Raw genomic sequence first — 16421 nt, 5'->3', positions numbered from 1 at the left:
ATTTTAAATAATATTTAACCTCTCTGATTTATAGATGTAAAGAGAATAAGTATGCTTCCCATTAAAGTCTTCTCTTTATCTCGGATTTTTGTTTTGCTAGCAATCTTCCGACAAATACACGCTATTTCCATTAACAGCTCTACTTTCCAGGTTTCTAACTCTTTTACACTACTGAACAACGCATCGACTCTATTCCCAGTACCATTTGATGCATATACTAAAGAATATCTAAGGACTTCGGCTCTGTTGACTTGTGCTAAAGACTCACAGTTTTCTGCATCGTATTTCGAAGCTGCTTTTTTCCCGAGAAATAATACTCTATTCTTTAATGTTGAAGCACAAACAATTATGAGCGAAAACATAACCATCAAGGCAGAATTGATTGCATATGGTCTCAATGTTTATACCAAAGTTTTTGATCTATGTGGAATCCAAGATAATTTATTATGTCCGTTGAAGCCGGGAAATATAGAACTCATGGGAAGTTATTATGTTGAGGCCGCGGTAGCTAGCCAAATACCAAGCATAACATATAATATACCTGACTTAGACGCATATATTGTGGTGACAGCATACTCCACTATTGATAAAGAATTTACCAAACCTCTAGCATGTGTACAAGTGATGTTATCAAATGGTAGAACAGTCCAAACAGAGTATTTATCGTGGAATCTAGTGATATTGACAATTTCCGGAATTATGTTTTCAGTGGTTTATTCTTTGCAAGGTTATACGGTTACTTCAACAAGACTGGCGTCTTATTCAATATCGCTACTTTTATATTTCCAAAATTTGGCTATTTTAGCTATGATTAGTGTATCATTTTTACCGCCTATTGTCGCCGCTTGGACTCAAAATTTCCAATGGTCAATGGGAATAATAAGGATAAATTTTATGCAGCGGTTATTTGACTGGTATGTTGTCGCAACATCTGGGTCCCCCACCGTTGTATACCGCAATAAAGAAGTTTTATCGATCAGTGTTCAAAAAAGATCCTTGAACAGTAAAATCATATCAGCGTCAAGTAATTTAAATGGTATTGAAAGTTCCCAAAAAAATGATTTATTATACACTTCAAATTTGAGAAATTCAAATGACTATCTGTCAAAAATTTTAGTATTAAGAGGTATTAAAAGGGTGTCTTACAAAGCTGGAATTGAGATATCAAATTTCTTTTTAACGGGATTTTCCTTCTTTATCATATTCATTTGTATGATAATATTGGCGTTTATTATCTTCAAAACATTTTTGAAAGTACTTCAGAAGTTTAAAGTTAAGACAATTAGATATTTACACTTCCACACACATTGGAGTGCACTTTTACAGGGGACACTATATCGAGCGGTGTTCATAATTTATTCTGAGATATCTCTTTTAGCACTTTGGGAGTTCACTCAAACAGACTCAGCAGCTACCTTAGTGGAGGCAATCGTTGTTTTCATTTTGATTACAGTCTTGTTATCATCCGCAAGCGTAAGAATATGGAGGAAGATGATCAAGTCTAAGAAAATATTTGGCCAGCCAAGCTATTTACTCTTCAGTAGCTCGAAATTCTTAAACAAGTTCGGCTTTCTTTCCTCTCAATTTAAGTCTACAAAAGTCTGGTGGTTAATGGCGACCTCTGCACACATGCTTATTAGGTCTATACTAGTGGGTTCTCTACAAGCGCACGGAAAATCTCAATCTATTGGTATCTTTTTGAATGAAGCTATCTATCTCATCCTTTTGTGCTGGATGCAACCTTACATGGATAAAACAACCAACTTCTTCAATATTAGTATCCATTCACTGAATTTAGTGAACGCATTTTTTTTCTTATTTTTCAGTAACTTATTTCAGCAGCCCATAGCTGTGTCTTCTTTTATGGGACTAATTTTCTTTTTTCTAAATGCAGCGTTTTCTTTGTATCTCTTCATTTTCATATTGATATGCTTTACGATGGCAATATACTACAAACACCCTGATACAAGATACAAACCTATTGATGATCAAAGACGATCCTTTTTGAAGGGTGAAATGGATGATGATGCGGTTTACGAATCGGTCCCGGAACTGCACGAAATGAAGAAAGCCGTTCTTGAATGCAACGGTATTCAAAAGCCGCAGATCAATAAGATTGACCTTTGTAAACAAAATTCGAACTGTGAATATCTGTATATGTGAATAAATAAAATCGTGACTAATACGTCCGGTAGGATTTGCCTTCCTGCAAAATTTCTTCTGATTTTGGAATTTGAAAGGTTGTAAGACCATCTCGGAACTAAATATAATCTCCGGAGTATCTCCAACGAAGAAAACATAAAGCGTTGTTAGGACTTAATAGAGGTCAGATAAAGAAAATCTACTGAAACGTATAGAGCGGATGAAATATCACTTTCTGATCTTGCTGAACAAAATTTCTTCGATAAAAGATGTACTTTACAGACGAATCATCACCGGCAATGAATAGAGTAGGTAAAAAAAGGAATAGACTTTCTTTTGTTTGCCAAGCTTGTAGAAAAGCAAAGACGAAGTGTGACCAGGAAAAACCTAGATGTGGCAGATGTACTAAACAAAACCTCTTTTGTATATATGATGTCGCCAGACAGGCGGCCCCTAGGAATCCGAATAAGGATGCCACCATAGCGAGACTGAAAAAGGAGATTCGTTACTGGAGAAATAAAACCGTGGATTTGACTCAAGAAAAGAAAGACTTCTACACTGCATTGAAAAGGCCGACTGAAGAATTAGCTGCTAGAAGGACATGTAAAAGCTTGCAGGAAAATAGCTTTCCAATAAGTCTTTATAAGACTCATCCCAGATTGATTATGACCAAAGTGATGAAAAGAGAAATCAACCCTTTATCTGAGAAGTACTTAATATTTCAAGATACCTTTCTGAAGACATTAATTGCCTCCGTGCTTCTAAGTTGTTCCAGAAACTCCATGATTCCTGCTTTAAATGCAGATATTAGTAGGTCGAGGACACAGCCATGCGTAAAGAATAACGTTGTAAAAATGAGAGAGGTTCTATTGAAAAACTCAAAATACGAATCACAAAGAAAATCCATTAACGAGTTTACGGACAGGCTACTACAGAGAAAGAACCCTGAAGAACAGATTGCGGTAAATAAAGTAATTTCTTTATTATACAGTAACAGGGAATCGTCATATTTAGAGGATACATGCCCCACCGAAAACGACTATTCTGATTTGTTGAAAGGCTACATCAATGAAATCGAGAAAACGCTCCCTCCCAAGGCAATCATTGAACAGTACCTCTCTCATTTCTTTGAGCATATTTTCCACCTAATCCCTTTCGCCAGCAAGGAAATGTTGGAGGAATCAATTCACACAACAGTACAGTATAATGAATTAGGAGAGGTACGACTATCGATGGGCACAACCCTTATACGAAATAAAATGGAGAATCTGTGTATCTTACTGTTAATTTTGAGGATCGCGTATATCTCTTTGACATTTATAGAAGATAAGATTGAAGATTACAGTCCGTATATTACCAAAGAGATGCTAGAGCAATATCCGATTCAAAGCGAAGTAATTTTCCTAGCGCAGCAGATACTTGCATCGGAAAATTGGTGTGCTTGTGCAAATGAAAATACCATTTCATGCTTACTCTATATCTGGTGTGCATTTGTTTTTTCCCCAACTGAGGGTGATTTTCTGTTAGAACAACCGTCGGATGTTATAATTAACCTTGTCATACTAATAGGGACGTCTATCGGATTACATCGTGACCCATCTGACTTTCCAGCCTTGAACCACCCCGAAGCTTCAGACAAAAGGCTGCTAAATTTACGAAGGATACAGTGGCTATCAATTATCTCTATGGCAACTCTGGAGTCAAGCCTGAAGGGTAGACTATTGGTCTCACCCCTTTCAATGATTGATCTTTTCATTGACGTTCGGGATCCCAATTGTGTAGAAATCTATAAAAAAAGGGTTAAGAAGGATCTAACAGGTTCCGAATCGGATGAGCAACTGCTCGAAATCCATGAGATTTTTTTCCATAGGGCTCAATTAGCATTATTCTTGTCTGATTTGAATAATATAACCATTTCATACAGTGGTTCGGTTCCAATGGATACACTAGAAACTTTACGCGTTAAAGCCAATGAACTTTTAAAAAACAAATTTCAGCTAAGAAGTGTGGATATTAACATCTACGACGAAGAGAAGACATTTCAAAAACTAACGTTCAATTCAATTTTGAATTCTATAAGTTTATCGGGCCAGATCTTGGGTAAATTAATGATGTTAAGGGCCTCAATAGCGCTGATGTTATATTTTGAAACACTTGCAATGGAGAGAAGCGAATGCTTATCCTTCTTCTATAAGTATTTTTTTCAATGTTGTGCCGACACCATTTCCCTAATCAGATTTTTTTTCCTGTATTTCAATGGCAGTTACGAGAAAGTTCTTTCTTCTTTAGTTTGTTTCATCACTACAAAAGTTATTCAATTGGCTGTTCCTACCACGATGTTTACCCTTTTGGTCATCATCATGCGGGTAGAGCTGGCCAAAAATATGCTTCTGGTCAAATGTAACGAATGCAATGCCAGAGGTGACATTAGTGACCTCCCAGAAATAAAGGAGAAAATAAAGTCATTGGACACTATCAAGGAGAACTTCGAGAGGCTTTTGTTGGAAGTATATTTACTTGCGTCCCAAAACCTGAGATTTAAATATTTCTACATTTTCAAGATGTTGACCTTGTTTGACGTATTCATTCAAAGGCTGAGGAAAGGTCAATTATTTTCTGGTTTGTTTGTCAAAGTAGACAAAGACTTGACTACCAAAAAAATTGCCACAATGTTGGAGTTGACACTTGGAATTAACTTGGACAAGTCTGACCATTTAATTGATAGACTAAAGGGCAAAAATCTCACTGTTAACTTTACCCTTGATCAATTATACCAAATCATCAAAGAATTTGACAGAATAAAAAACATCGGTGTTGCTGACCCACAAAATTCTCTGAATCCATCAAAACCAAACATGAAAGATAATACACCCACAATTGAACTTTTACTCAACTCCAGCGTGGAAAATGAGAGTGTACCACCGTACAGCAGCTCAAATGACCCTACAAATGTTGGTAATGCCTCCACTTATAGCTTAGCACACAATATTAGTAACCAAAATAATGAGGAAAACATGCCTCCGTCAATTGGTTCGAGTGAAAGTAACCGTGCCGCTCCTAATCTAAACTTTATGCCGATAAACAATAACTACAATAACAGTGGTTCGAACATTAATAACAATGACAATGTTAAGTTACCGAGTAATTTTAAAAACTACTATGACCCTCCCATGTCTTCTTTGGACATATCCATGGATGTTCCCGATATTTTTGGTAGCCTTGATTTCTTCGATTATGACCTACTTTTCCAGAACGACTAGGAAGTCTTTTCCAGTTTTCCTGAGATGTATACGGCCACTTCATTGCGCCTAATACGGTAGAGTGTCGACATAGTTATTCTATCAGGTTGTATCATGACAAGAACTTGTGAGCTTTCCGCTTAGATATGGCTCAAATAATATACTGTAAATTATGGTGCCTTTTGATAGCGCATTGAATTGGGACTGGAAATAATGTCAACTATTGCAGAGATAGAAAAGAAATTCAAGACTTTGTTTTGTATTTTATTTAATATATATATTATACATAAGTTAAAAGCGCAGTATATAAGGTAGGTAATATCGCTGCCATCACGGTAGGAACGCCAGTTTATTCCATTTACAATAGGAAGATCTGAAACTAAAACAACGGCCGTGCTTATAAAGCATTACCAGTATGAAAGTCCTAAACAAGAAGGAAGCACCTCCTCCAAAGACGAACCCACCTTAATTATATAACTTTTAATGTCTAGGTTATAAAACATTGACAGCTCAGACGATAGAAAAACATGTGATACGAATCATTTCGCCGTTGTGTGTTTTAAGAAGAAAAATGTTAATGTTAGCAAGACGAAATCACACGTATAAATAAATATAGCAGCACGACCAGCTTGGAAGTTCAAAAAAAAAAAAAAAGTGAAGATAGACAATCATAGGCACAATTTCTGATGGTAGTGAACATATAATGGGCAGACCAAGCTCTAGCAACTTAATGCAGAGAAAGATTTGAAGCTACCGCCGCGTGTTCAGCGTGACTCTCTATAATAGGCCATTTATGTACAAGATCTTCTGCAATCCTATCAAGTATTCGTACTACTATTTTCCCTGCCAATTAGACGTGATGAAAAATATTGCTGGGCTTTGGTTTGAAAACGACTATTTAAATAAATATTACCTTTCCTTTTCTTCAATTGTTTCTCATCTCCTTCGGCCTCCGTTAAGTATATGTTTTTTTACGCGTTGTCAATGACAATACCGCAGGATGCGAATGTGTGACTTCGTAATCATCGGTGTGAAAAATACTCTAACTTTAAACAAAGGTAACATCTAAACTGTCTGGAAATATGCAGCTATTCCCATGTATACACACTAGAAAGAACAGTATTTCCCAGGTCCCAGAAGTTCTCTGTATATGTAGTCCTACCCGTAATTTACCCTTTGAAGAGATAATCTGAGCACTCAGATTTCGACCCTGATGGGGTCACTTTTCTGAATCATTGCTGACATTGCTTCTGAAAAGTGTTGCCTGTGTCTTTATTCCACTTATGAGTTGGTAAGCTTCCTCACAATTTATAATGGGTTCCGATAGCTAAATCACGTTTAACGAAGATTTCGCCGCCCCTCTAAATCGGTGGCAAAAATAAGAAAGTAAGTGGTAATAGTGGCGGTAGAGGGTTTATTTGGTAGTGCAGTTGTAAAGCTTTCAAACACATTCGAGCGTCGCATCATCAAATTAACAAAAGCATAACTCTTCAGCAATGACATCAATTGGTACTGGTTACGATCTTTCCAATAGTGTTTTTTCCCCCGATGGTAGAAATTTCCAAGTAGAGTATGCCGTCAAAGCAGTCGAAAACGGTACCACATCAATCGGTATAAAGTGTAACGACGGTGTAGTCTTTGCAGTGGAAAAGCTCATTACGTCTAAACTGCTGGTCCCACAAAAAAATGTCAAGATTCAAGTCGTAGACCGTCACATCGGTTGCGTTTATTCAGGTTTGATTCCTGATGGTAGGCACCTGGTTAATCGTGGTCGTGAAGAAGCCGCCAGCTTCAAAAAGCTGTATAAAACGCCCATTCCCATTCCTGCATTTGCAGACCGTTTAGGACAATATGTGCAGGCGCACACTTTATACAACAGTGTTAGACCGTTCGGGGTCAGTACCATCTTTGGTGGTGTAGATAAAAATGGTGCTCATCTTTACATGTTGGAACCAAGTGGCTCTTATTGGGGCTACAAGGGGGCTGCCACTGGGAAAGGTAGGCAATCTGCGAAGGCTGAATTGGAAAAATTAGTTGACCATCATCCAGAAGGTCTTTCAGCAAGAGAGGCCGTTAAACAAGCTGCAAAGATTATCTATTTGGCACACGAGGATAACAAGGAAAAGGATTTTGAATTGGAAATAAGTTGGTGTTCACTGTCGGAAACGAATGGTCTGCACAAGTTCGTTAAGGGCGATCTGCTACAGGAAGCTATCGATTTTGCCCAAAAAGAAATTAACGGCGATGATGACGAGGACGAAGATGACAGTGATAACGTCATGTCCAGTGATGATGAAAATGCTCCAGTGGCTACGAATGCAAACGCTACCACTGACCAAGAGGGTGATATTCACCTAGAATAGGTGACATTCTGATAATACGTTAAGAAGAACCAAAGAGTTGAAATAATATGAACTCACGTGTAACGCCGCGAAACAAAAAATACATTTTAGTACCTTCCATTACATTTTACGTAACTAGATAAACTTCTCATTGTGCACCATCTTATCATTATTACTTGATCGCCTAATACTTTTATTCTTCTGACACCTATTACCCTCCTTTCCATATTTTGGATAGCGGGAAACTAATGAAAAATTTTCTTCCACGCACATTGAAAAATATTTACGAATTATATTTCAATAACATCTCAGTACATAGTATAGTATCTCGCAACACACAGCTCAAAAGGTCAAAGATAATTCAAATGACTACCGAGACTTTCGAAGACATTAAGCTAGAGGACATCCCTGTTGACGACATTGATTTTTCCGACCTGGAAGAACAATACAAGGTCACTGAAGAATTCAATTTCGATCAGTACATCGTCGTTAATGGTGCCCCAGTCATCCCATCCGCCAAAGTTCCTGTTTTGAAAAAGGCTTTGACTTCTTTGTTTTCCAAAGCTGGTAAAGTTGTTAACATGGAATTTCCAATTGATGAAGCCACTGGTAAGACGAAAGGTTTTCTCTTCGTGGAATGTGGCTCAATGAACGATGCTAAAAAAATTATCAAGAGTTTCCACGGTAAAAGACTGGATTTAAAACATCGTTTGTTTCTTTATACTATGAAAGATGTTGAAAGATATAATTCTGACGACTTTGACACCGAATTCAGGGAGCCTGATATGCCTACATTCGTTCCATCTAGTTCCTTAAAATCCTGGTTAATGGACGACAAAGTGAGAGATCAGTTTGTATTACAAGATGACGTGAAGACTAGTGTGTTCTGGAACTCTATGTTCAATGAAGAAGATTCTTTGGTGGAATCTAGAGAGAACTGGTCTACCAATTATGTTAGATTCTCCCCAAAGGGTACCTATTTGTTTTCTTACCATCAACAGGGTGTAACTGCATGGGGTGGTCCAAACTTCGATCGTTTGAGAAGATTCTATCATCCAGATGTAAGAAACTCTTCCGTCTCTCCGAATGAAAAGTACCTGGTCACTTTCTCCACGGAACCAATCATTGTAGAAGAAGATAACGAATTCTCTCCATTTACCAAGAAAAATGAGGGTCATCAATTATGCATCTGGGACATTGCTTCTGGTCTGTTGATGGCAACTTTCCCAGTGATAAAGAGCCCATATCTGAAATGGCCTTTAGTTAGATGGTCTTATAATGATAAATATTGTGCTCGTATGGTTGGAGACAGTTTAATAGTTCACGATGCTACTAAAAACTTCATGCCATTAGAAGCTAAGGCTTTGAAGCCTTCTGGTATTAGAGATTTCTCATTTGCTCCAGAAGGTGTTAAATTACAACCATTCAGAAACGGTGACGAGCCTTCTGTTTTATTGGCTTATTGGACTCCTGAGACTAATAATTCCGCTTGTACTGCTACCATTGCTGAAGTTCCTCGCGGTAGAGTGCTAAAAACCGTTAACTTAGTTCAAGTCTCCAACGTAACTCTGCACTGGCAAAACCAAGCTGAGTTCCTGTGCTTCAATGTCGAACGTCACACAAAGTCTGGTAAGACTCAATTCAGTAATCTACAAATTTGTAGGTTGACTGAAAGAGATATACCAGTTGAAAAGGTTGAATTGAAAGATAGTGTCTTTGAATTCGGTTGGGAACCCCACGGAAATAGATTTGTTACAATTTCTGTTCATGAAGTAGCTGATATGAATTATGCTATCCCAGCAAATACAATCAGATTTTACGCTCCAGAAACTAAAGAAAAGACTGACGTAATTAAAAGATGGAGCTTGGTCAAAGAAATTCCAAAAACTTTTGCCAACACTGTTTCTTGGTCTCCAGCGGGTAGATTTGTGGTTGTAGGTGCTTTAGTGGGTCCAAACATGCGTAGATCAGACCTACAATTTTACGATATGGACTATCCAGGTGAAAAGAATATTAATGACAATAATGATGTTTCAGCTTCTTTGAAAGATGTTGCTCATCCTACCTACTCTGCGGCTACTAATATCACTTGGGATCCATCTGGTAGATACGTTACCGCATGGTCAAGTTCTTTGAAACACAAGGTGGAGCATGGTTACAAAATTTTCAATATTGCTGGTAACTTAGTTAAAGAAGACATCATTGCTGGCTTCAAGAACTTTGCCTGGAGACCAAGGCCAGCTTCCATTTTGTCTAACGCCGAAAGGAAAAAGGTTAGGAAAAACTTGAGGGAATGGTCTGCCCAATTCGAAGAGCAAGATGCAATGGAAGCTGACACCGCCATGAGAGATTTGATTCTACACCAACGTGAATTATTGAAGCAATGGACCGAATATAGAGAAAAAATTGGCCAAGAAATGGAAAAATCTATGAATTTCAAAATCTTTGACGTTCAACCAGAAGATGCCAGCGATGACTTTACCACCATCGAAGAGATAGTTGAAGAAGTTTTGGAAGAAACAAAGGAAAAGGTCGAATAAATTTCATGAACTTACGGGCTTGTATGTAAACTAACAACAATATCTAGTATAAGTATGAGAATTAGTCTAATATTCATAAATACTACAATAGGCTCTATTATCTTTGTAATCTGCAGGGGTCGCTCTCCTCGTACAAAATTATAAAAGGGTCCTGCGTCCTTTTCTAGTTGCACTTTTCTTTTTTTGTTCTCCGAGAATTTCTTTTTACTGGGCACAATTTTTCCTCTTTTCTTTTTGTTTTAGGCATTATAAAGAAGAAAAATTGGCTTAGAGAGAATATACTTGCAAATTGAAAACTATAGTCACTGTGAGAGATTGGACTAAAAAGCGCAAATTTGAGATAAAGTGGGATCTTCCTGATATTAGCTGTCGTTACTGGTTTTAGCACGAGTTACCGACTATTTTGCGTTTTTCTTTTAAATTATTTTGTTGTCCCTCTTTATCTTTTGCACTGACGCTTTATTAGCCACTAATTAGAGTATCCAGACATTCTTTTTGAGATCACTACTACTTAATTGAAGAAAACATAACCTATTGATATGTCCACCCTTTTTCTGATTGGAATACACGAGATTGAGAAATCTCAAACAATTGTACAGAATGAACACTATTTTGATAGAGTGATTGAGCTTCAAGATTTGGATTCTCTGATGGTAGCATTGTATAAGGACAGAGTTTCGCCTTTTCCAAACGTCCATAACTTTGAAACGGGCGTATCTATAGTTCTTTATGACCCTTCAAAATTTCAATTATCTGTGCGACAATTGGATGTTCTATTCAAGCGATTTTTCCCATCTTTCAATATTTCTGCGATAGATCATACACGAGAGGAAAACCTGCAACGTCTTGAATGTGTTGAGCGTGAAAATAGCATCTGTCGTAATAGAATAACGAGAATTAACCACTGGATGTATCACCATCATGATGATACTCCAGACGGTATTAACAAAAACAGCTATGGTACTGTAAATGGGAATTCTGTCCCCACTCAAGCATGTGAAGCAAACATTTACACTTTATTATTGCATTTGAATGATTCCAAGGCACAACATTTACGAAAGGCATCAGTGCCAAGGCTAATTCGCAACATCGAGTTTATGTCTTTTTTGTCAGATCCAATAGAAAAAATTTCTCAAGAGGGATCACATTATTGGAACATTCTATCAACTTGGGACTTTTGTGCTTTATCATTAAGCACTCAAGAATTGATTTGGTGCGGGTTCACGCTTATCAAAAAGTTATCTAAGGATGCAAAAGTACTCATTGCAGATAATAAGTTACTGCTACTACTATTTACTTTAGAATCATCCTATCATCAAGTTAACAAATTTCACAATTTTAGGCATGCCATCGATGTCATGCAAGCCACATGGCGATTGTGTACATATCTTCTTAAAGATAATCCTGTACAAACATTACTGTTGTGTATGGCTGCCATAGGTCATGATGTCGGTCATCCTGGGACTAACAATCAACTATTGTGCAACTGTGAATCAGAGGTTGCTCAAAATTTCAAAAATGTCTCTATCTTGGAGAATTTTCACAGGGAATTATTTCAACAATTGCTATCAGAGCATTGGCCTCAATTGCTATCTATCTCCAAAAAAAAATTTGATTTTATTTCCGAGGCTATTCTGGCCACAGATATGGCATTGCATTCTCAGTATGAGGATAGATTAATGCATGAAAACCCAATGAAACAAATCACTTTGATATCTCTAATTATTAAAGCTGCAGACATCTCTAATGTGACGAGAACCTTGTCAATATCAGCACGTTGGGCATACCTCATTACTCTCGAATTTAATGATTGCGCTCTTTTGGAAACATTTCATAAAGCTCACCGCCCAGAACAAGACTGTTTTGGCGATTCATACAAGAATGTTGATTCTCCGAAAGAAGATTTGGAATCAATTCAAAATATTTTGGTGAACGTAACAGACCCTGATGATATTATCAAAGACCATCCGCATATTCCAAACGGTCAAATATTTTTCATTAATACGTTTGCTGAAGTATTTTTCAACGCATTAAGTCAAAAATTCTCAGGATTAAAATTTTTAAGCGATAATGTCAAAATCAATAAAGAATACTGGATGAAACACAAGAAACCACAATAGCAAGAATATCAAAATTTCTTGTACCATTCATTGTATAAACATATAAATATATACATTTACTACTAGTATATTTCCTTTTGTGAAGTATTTGTGCTAAAATTCATTACCCATTTTATTTTTTTTTCAAATATGCGTTCTTCCTTTAATATTGTATAATAATAACCCAGTTGATTATGGCTATTGTCTGTTTTAAGTGATATATATATATATATATAGATACATACATTAAATTTATTTTTCTTTGATTAAATTAATGTTTTTTAGTATAGTGATACATATTTCCCGAGTTAAAAGTTAAGTAAATAGTTTTATGCCATTAAACGGTGCAAAAACAGGTGTAATCTAAAATATTAAACTCCATAAAAGAAAACGTTAAAATTACAAAATAAATGAAATATGTTCCCTGTGTTGGTATATGCAAAGTAAATAAAAATTAAATCTTTATGCAACGTCAAGACAATCAACTTTATTATGCCAGATTTAATAAGCAGATCTATCAATTAAATCACGTTCTTTGTAATCAATAACGATTCCAAAAGCCTTCAACAATTTTCTCCTTGCACCCAAGGCAAGAACGCCTTTTTTTTCTAAAGTCTCGTCATCTAAGTAAATCAATTCGATCCACGGGGTTCCGCTTAAGGCATCTGAATACTTGTGTAGTCTTAACGATTTTAACCACATGGGTATATTTTTTAGTAGCTTGGGGTCTGTCAAACTCTTTGGATTCATCGAAGAGTTACTCGATAAAGGAGTGTTTCCGTTAGATGATGTAGATGTCGATGTGGCACTTGTAGGACCAGCATTAGGATGCGTAATGGTATTATTGAACACGTTCTGGTTGGACTTATTCAAATCAGTTCCTGATGGTCTTGAAGTATTCGAAAAATATGAGGTGGTATTATGCAGAGGATGATGCAATGAATGATGGTGATGAGAATTGTACTCATTTCCCATGTTAGACCTTTTCTTTGGTTGGAAAAAAGAATGGGAACTTGAGAGAGAGTGAGAAAGATAGTTGGGATTCTCTGATGGCAACTTTTTATATTTGGTACTGTTACCGTTGTTGAATTGTTTCTGGACAGGAATGAGATTTGGGCTTGAATTAACATGAGGCTCAGCCGACTTGGACCTTTGACTAGCGTCGGTGATGTTGTCATATATGGGTTGGCTAATTGGTATTGAATGTGGCTGAGGGGACCAATTTTGATACAACAAGTTATCGGTATTTTCAGGGTCATTAGTTATAGGACTTGAAGAAAAGACTGAATCAATATTCAAAATTTGTGTGTCATCCCTATTAGGTATAGGTGATGCAATTGCAGGTAGCGGTGGGGAGATGAAGGGAGTGTTTGTCAAAGTCTCTATTTTTAACTTAGTATATTTCAAAACATCATCATTCAAAATGGAAAGGATATTGTCCATTACAGTATTTTGTTGGCTGCTGTTCAGCATGGATATCCAAGAACATAATTGGTTGATGTCTTGGCTGAAATTGGTGCCCATGTTCGGATCGTTTTTTTGGGATTGAGACTGTTGTTGCGATTGACGGGATTGCGGCAAAGGAATTGAACCACTCTGCGATGGAATACCCAAAATATTATTTGGAGATCTCTGAAATGAATCCAAATACATAGATGTTGAAGATAAAGTAGATTGCAACGCCTTTGGAGATTGCATCATGGGGGAAACGATAGCAGAACCAGCTGCTGTAGACGAAACTGTTTGAATATTAAGGGAAGGCAACGACGCCTGCTGTTGCTGTTGTTGCTGCTGCTGTTGTTGCTGGAGCGGCTGAGCCCTGGTTCCCGCAGTGTCTAGCATAAAGGATTGCTGATCAAGCATGTCATTGAGTGACATACTATGGGATTGAGGGGACAAAACATTCGCGGTCACGGATGAATTGCCCTGGTTATTGCCAGAATTGCTGCCCGGATTGTTCTTGTTTATGGCAGAAGATTGTGGTGATAGCAAAACGGCGCCTGGATGAGCTCCTCTAGACATGTTATATGGTGACTTGGAACCTGTGGGGAATTCCTCATACGGATGTTTCATGATTTCTTTGCTGACAATTACTTTATATGAACAGTTTTTCTCTTCTGAAAACAATATCTATAGTATATACAGTGATCTAGATTGCCCAAGGGACGAAGTACCAGTGTGACTGCAAAACACAATGTATTCGAGACAATCCTATGGTAGTAGTAGTAGTCGTTGTTAGATATCTCATCGCCAATTTGCTACCAAACTTATTCTGGAAAAAAATAATGAAAAAAATTTGCGTTTTTTCTTTTTCCAACAGATAATTTGCTGTGGTGCACGGTCAAATGGCAGCTGTATAACCATTAACTCTCTCATTGTGGAAGAGGTCTTCTAGGCACAACATCGATGAGAAAGTCAAACATGTCACTCTTTTGCAGGGCCTCTGCGATATCTGCCTTCTGCAAAGTTCGTCTTTTATTCCTTTCTGCCACGCACCAAGCTCTCATAGTCAGTTCTGTAATAAAGATCTCACAGGCTTTGGCGAAAATGATGGGGGCCTCTGCACTAATCATCTTGACATCTTCATCCGTCTTCATGACCTTGCGGATTCTCGCAAATGGTAAGGAATGTGATTTGAAGTCATCTTGATGCTCGGAACCAGGTTCATTCGTAGACTCGATCTCGTTGATTAATTCTTGCCAATAACGGATCATTATCTCCTTGTAGTGGCCCACCAATCCCTGACCAACGTTCCTAAACACATCATACTCTTCATCGTCCTCGTCCATTTCTCCGTCTGCGCCGTCGCTGTTTCCATTATCTTCGCCTTCAAGCGATCCTCGACCACTTGGCGGTAGATTAGCTTGGTCATGGCCCGCCTGGATAGCTTGCAACTCCTGTACCATCCGGAACTCTTCCTCAGAAACAGGTAGCCTCGTATTTTCCCCTTCCCCTTCGTTTTCTTGCAGTTGTTGCTGTTCTGAATATTGCCTTGGCATATTCATTTCCTCTCTCTGAATCATCGTACTGGGTTGCGGTCCCTCCGGGAGCGATTCTTGAGGTCCTTGTCCTTGTTGTGGTGAGAAATTCCTATCAGTCATTATGCGAGTAAACAATCCTGATGCTGCAAATGCGTCACAACTCTTACATTATCTCCTATTCCCCTCTATTCTTCTTCTTTGCTTACGCGGTATTATAGCAGCTAAGGAAGCTTAATCTCCGGAAGCAATCTTAAGGGAGCCGTCCCACGCAAATTTAAGTTTAACTACGGAAAAGGGAGCACAACACTCTTCGATTTTGACATTTCGGGATTTCTACACTCTAGTAAGTATTGCGCTAGGAGGGACCATGATTTACTATGAGGACTTGGCTATGGGGTGCTCAGAATTGCATAAGTGAACTCGAGGATAGCTTTGGGCACTATCACGTACTAAGTGATATGTATTGATATGTAAACCTGCAATGAATGAATGGATTAAAACGGATCTTAATACTGCATAAAAGAGGACGGCAAGAACAGCTGAGAAGCGGTACGCATCTACACAAAGTATGCCAAGAGAATTCAAATCCTTTGGGTCTACAGAAAAGTCTTTGCTGTCAAAAGGACATGGAGAGCCTAGTTACAGCGAAATATACGCTGAGCCTGAGAACTTTTTAGAGATTGAGGTGCACAACCCTAAAACTCATATACCAAATGGGATGGATTCGAAGGGGATGTTTACAGATTACGAAATAATATGCCGTACAAACTTGCCAAGTTTTCACAAGAGGGTATCGAAAGTAAGGAGACGATACTCAGACTTTGAATTCTTCCGCAAATGCTTGATCAAGGAAATTTCTATGCTTAATCACCCAAAAGTCATGGTACCTCATTTACCGGGTAAAATTCTCTTGAGTAATAGATTTAGTAACGAAGTCATTGAAGAGAGGAGACAAGGTTTGAATACCTGGATGCAATCGGTAGCCGGGCACCCGCTTTTACAATCTGGTTCTAAAGTTCTCGTGAGGTTCATTGAAGCTGAAAAGTTTGTCGGCTGAAAAGAACTCTTTTACGTGAAT

General features: G+C 37.8%; 8 protein-coding genes across 8 annotated transcripts; 6 read left to right on the top strand and 2 right to left on the bottom strand.

Annotated features, from left to right (window-relative positions):
* Window positions 1-51: 51 nt before the first annotated feature.
* On the top strand, window positions 52-2163 carry YOR365C (putative flavin adenine dinucleotide transporter; the record flags this gene model as incomplete). The annotated part of the gene is made up of 1 exon (NM_001183785.1): window positions 52-2163. One exon carries the CDS (start codon window positions 52-54, stop codon window positions 2161-2163), a length of 2112 nt encoding a protein of 703 aa, NP_015010.1.
* A 248-nt stretch (window positions 2164-2411) lies between these two features.
* PIP2 (oleate-activated transcription factor PIP2) lies at window positions 2412-5402 on the top strand (the record flags this gene model as incomplete). Its single annotated transcript, NM_001183783.3, has 1 exon — window positions 2412-5402. The coding sequence occupies one exon, from the start codon at window positions 2412-2414 to the stop codon at window positions 5400-5402; it is 2991 nt and encodes a 996-aa protein (NP_015008.3).
* Window positions 5403-6877: 1475 nt separating this feature from the next.
* Window positions 6878-7744, top strand: PRE10 (proteasome core particle subunit alpha 7; the record flags this gene model as incomplete). Its single annotated transcript, NM_001183782.1, has 1 exon — window positions 6878-7744. One exon carries the CDS (start codon window positions 6878-6880, stop codon window positions 7742-7744), a length of 867 nt encoding a protein of 288 aa, NP_015007.1.
* Window positions 7745-7971: 227 nt separating this feature from the next.
* PRT1 (translation initiation factor eIF3 core subunit b) lies at window positions 7972-10263 on the top strand (the record flags this gene model as incomplete). Its single annotated transcript, NM_001183781.3, has 1 exon — window positions 7972-10263. One exon carries the CDS (start codon window positions 7972-7974, stop codon window positions 10261-10263), a length of 2292 nt encoding a protein of 763 aa, NP_015006.3.
* A 539-nt stretch (window positions 10264-10802) lies between these two features.
* On the top strand, window positions 10803-12383 carry PDE2 (3',5'-cyclic-nucleotide phosphodiesterase PDE2; the record flags this gene model as incomplete). Its single annotated transcript, NM_001183780.1, has 1 exon — window positions 10803-12383. The coding sequence occupies one exon, from the start codon at window positions 10803-10805 to the stop codon at window positions 12381-12383; it is 1581 nt and encodes a 526-aa protein (NP_015005.1).
* A 480-nt stretch (window positions 12384-12863) lies between these two features.
* On the bottom strand, window positions 12864-14435 carry VTS1 (Vts1p; the record flags this gene model as incomplete). The annotated part of the gene is made up of 1 exon (NM_001183779.3): window positions 12864-14435. The coding sequence occupies one exon, from the start codon at window positions 14433-14435 to the stop codon at window positions 12864-12866; it is 1572 nt and encodes a 523-aa protein (NP_015004.3).
* A 299-nt stretch (window positions 14436-14734) lies between these two features.
* HAP5 (Hap5p) lies at window positions 14735-15463 on the bottom strand (the record flags this gene model as incomplete). The annotated part of the gene is made up of 1 exon (NM_001183778.1): window positions 14735-15463. The coding sequence occupies one exon, from the start codon at window positions 15461-15463 to the stop codon at window positions 14735-14737; it is 729 nt and encodes a 242-aa protein (NP_015003.1).
* A 448-nt stretch (window positions 15464-15911) lies between these two features.
* On the top strand, window positions 15912-16400 carry SNX3 (Snx3p; the record flags this gene model as incomplete). The annotated part of the gene is made up of 1 exon (NM_001183777.3): window positions 15912-16400. The coding sequence occupies one exon, from the start codon at window positions 15912-15914 to the stop codon at window positions 16398-16400; it is 489 nt and encodes a 162-aa protein (NP_015002.3).
* Between the last annotated feature and the right edge of the window lie 21 nt (window positions 16401-16421).

Source organism: Saccharomyces cerevisiae, chromosome XV (genome assembly GCF_000146045.2).
Source record: "Saccharomyces cerevisiae S288C chromosome XV, complete sequence".
Lineage (NCBI taxonomy): Eukaryota > Fungi > Ascomycota > Saccharomycetes > Saccharomycetales > Saccharomycetaceae > Saccharomyces > Saccharomyces cerevisiae.
Note: the sequence above shows the minus strand (reverse complement) of the source record. Positions and strands in the feature narration are given on the sequence as shown.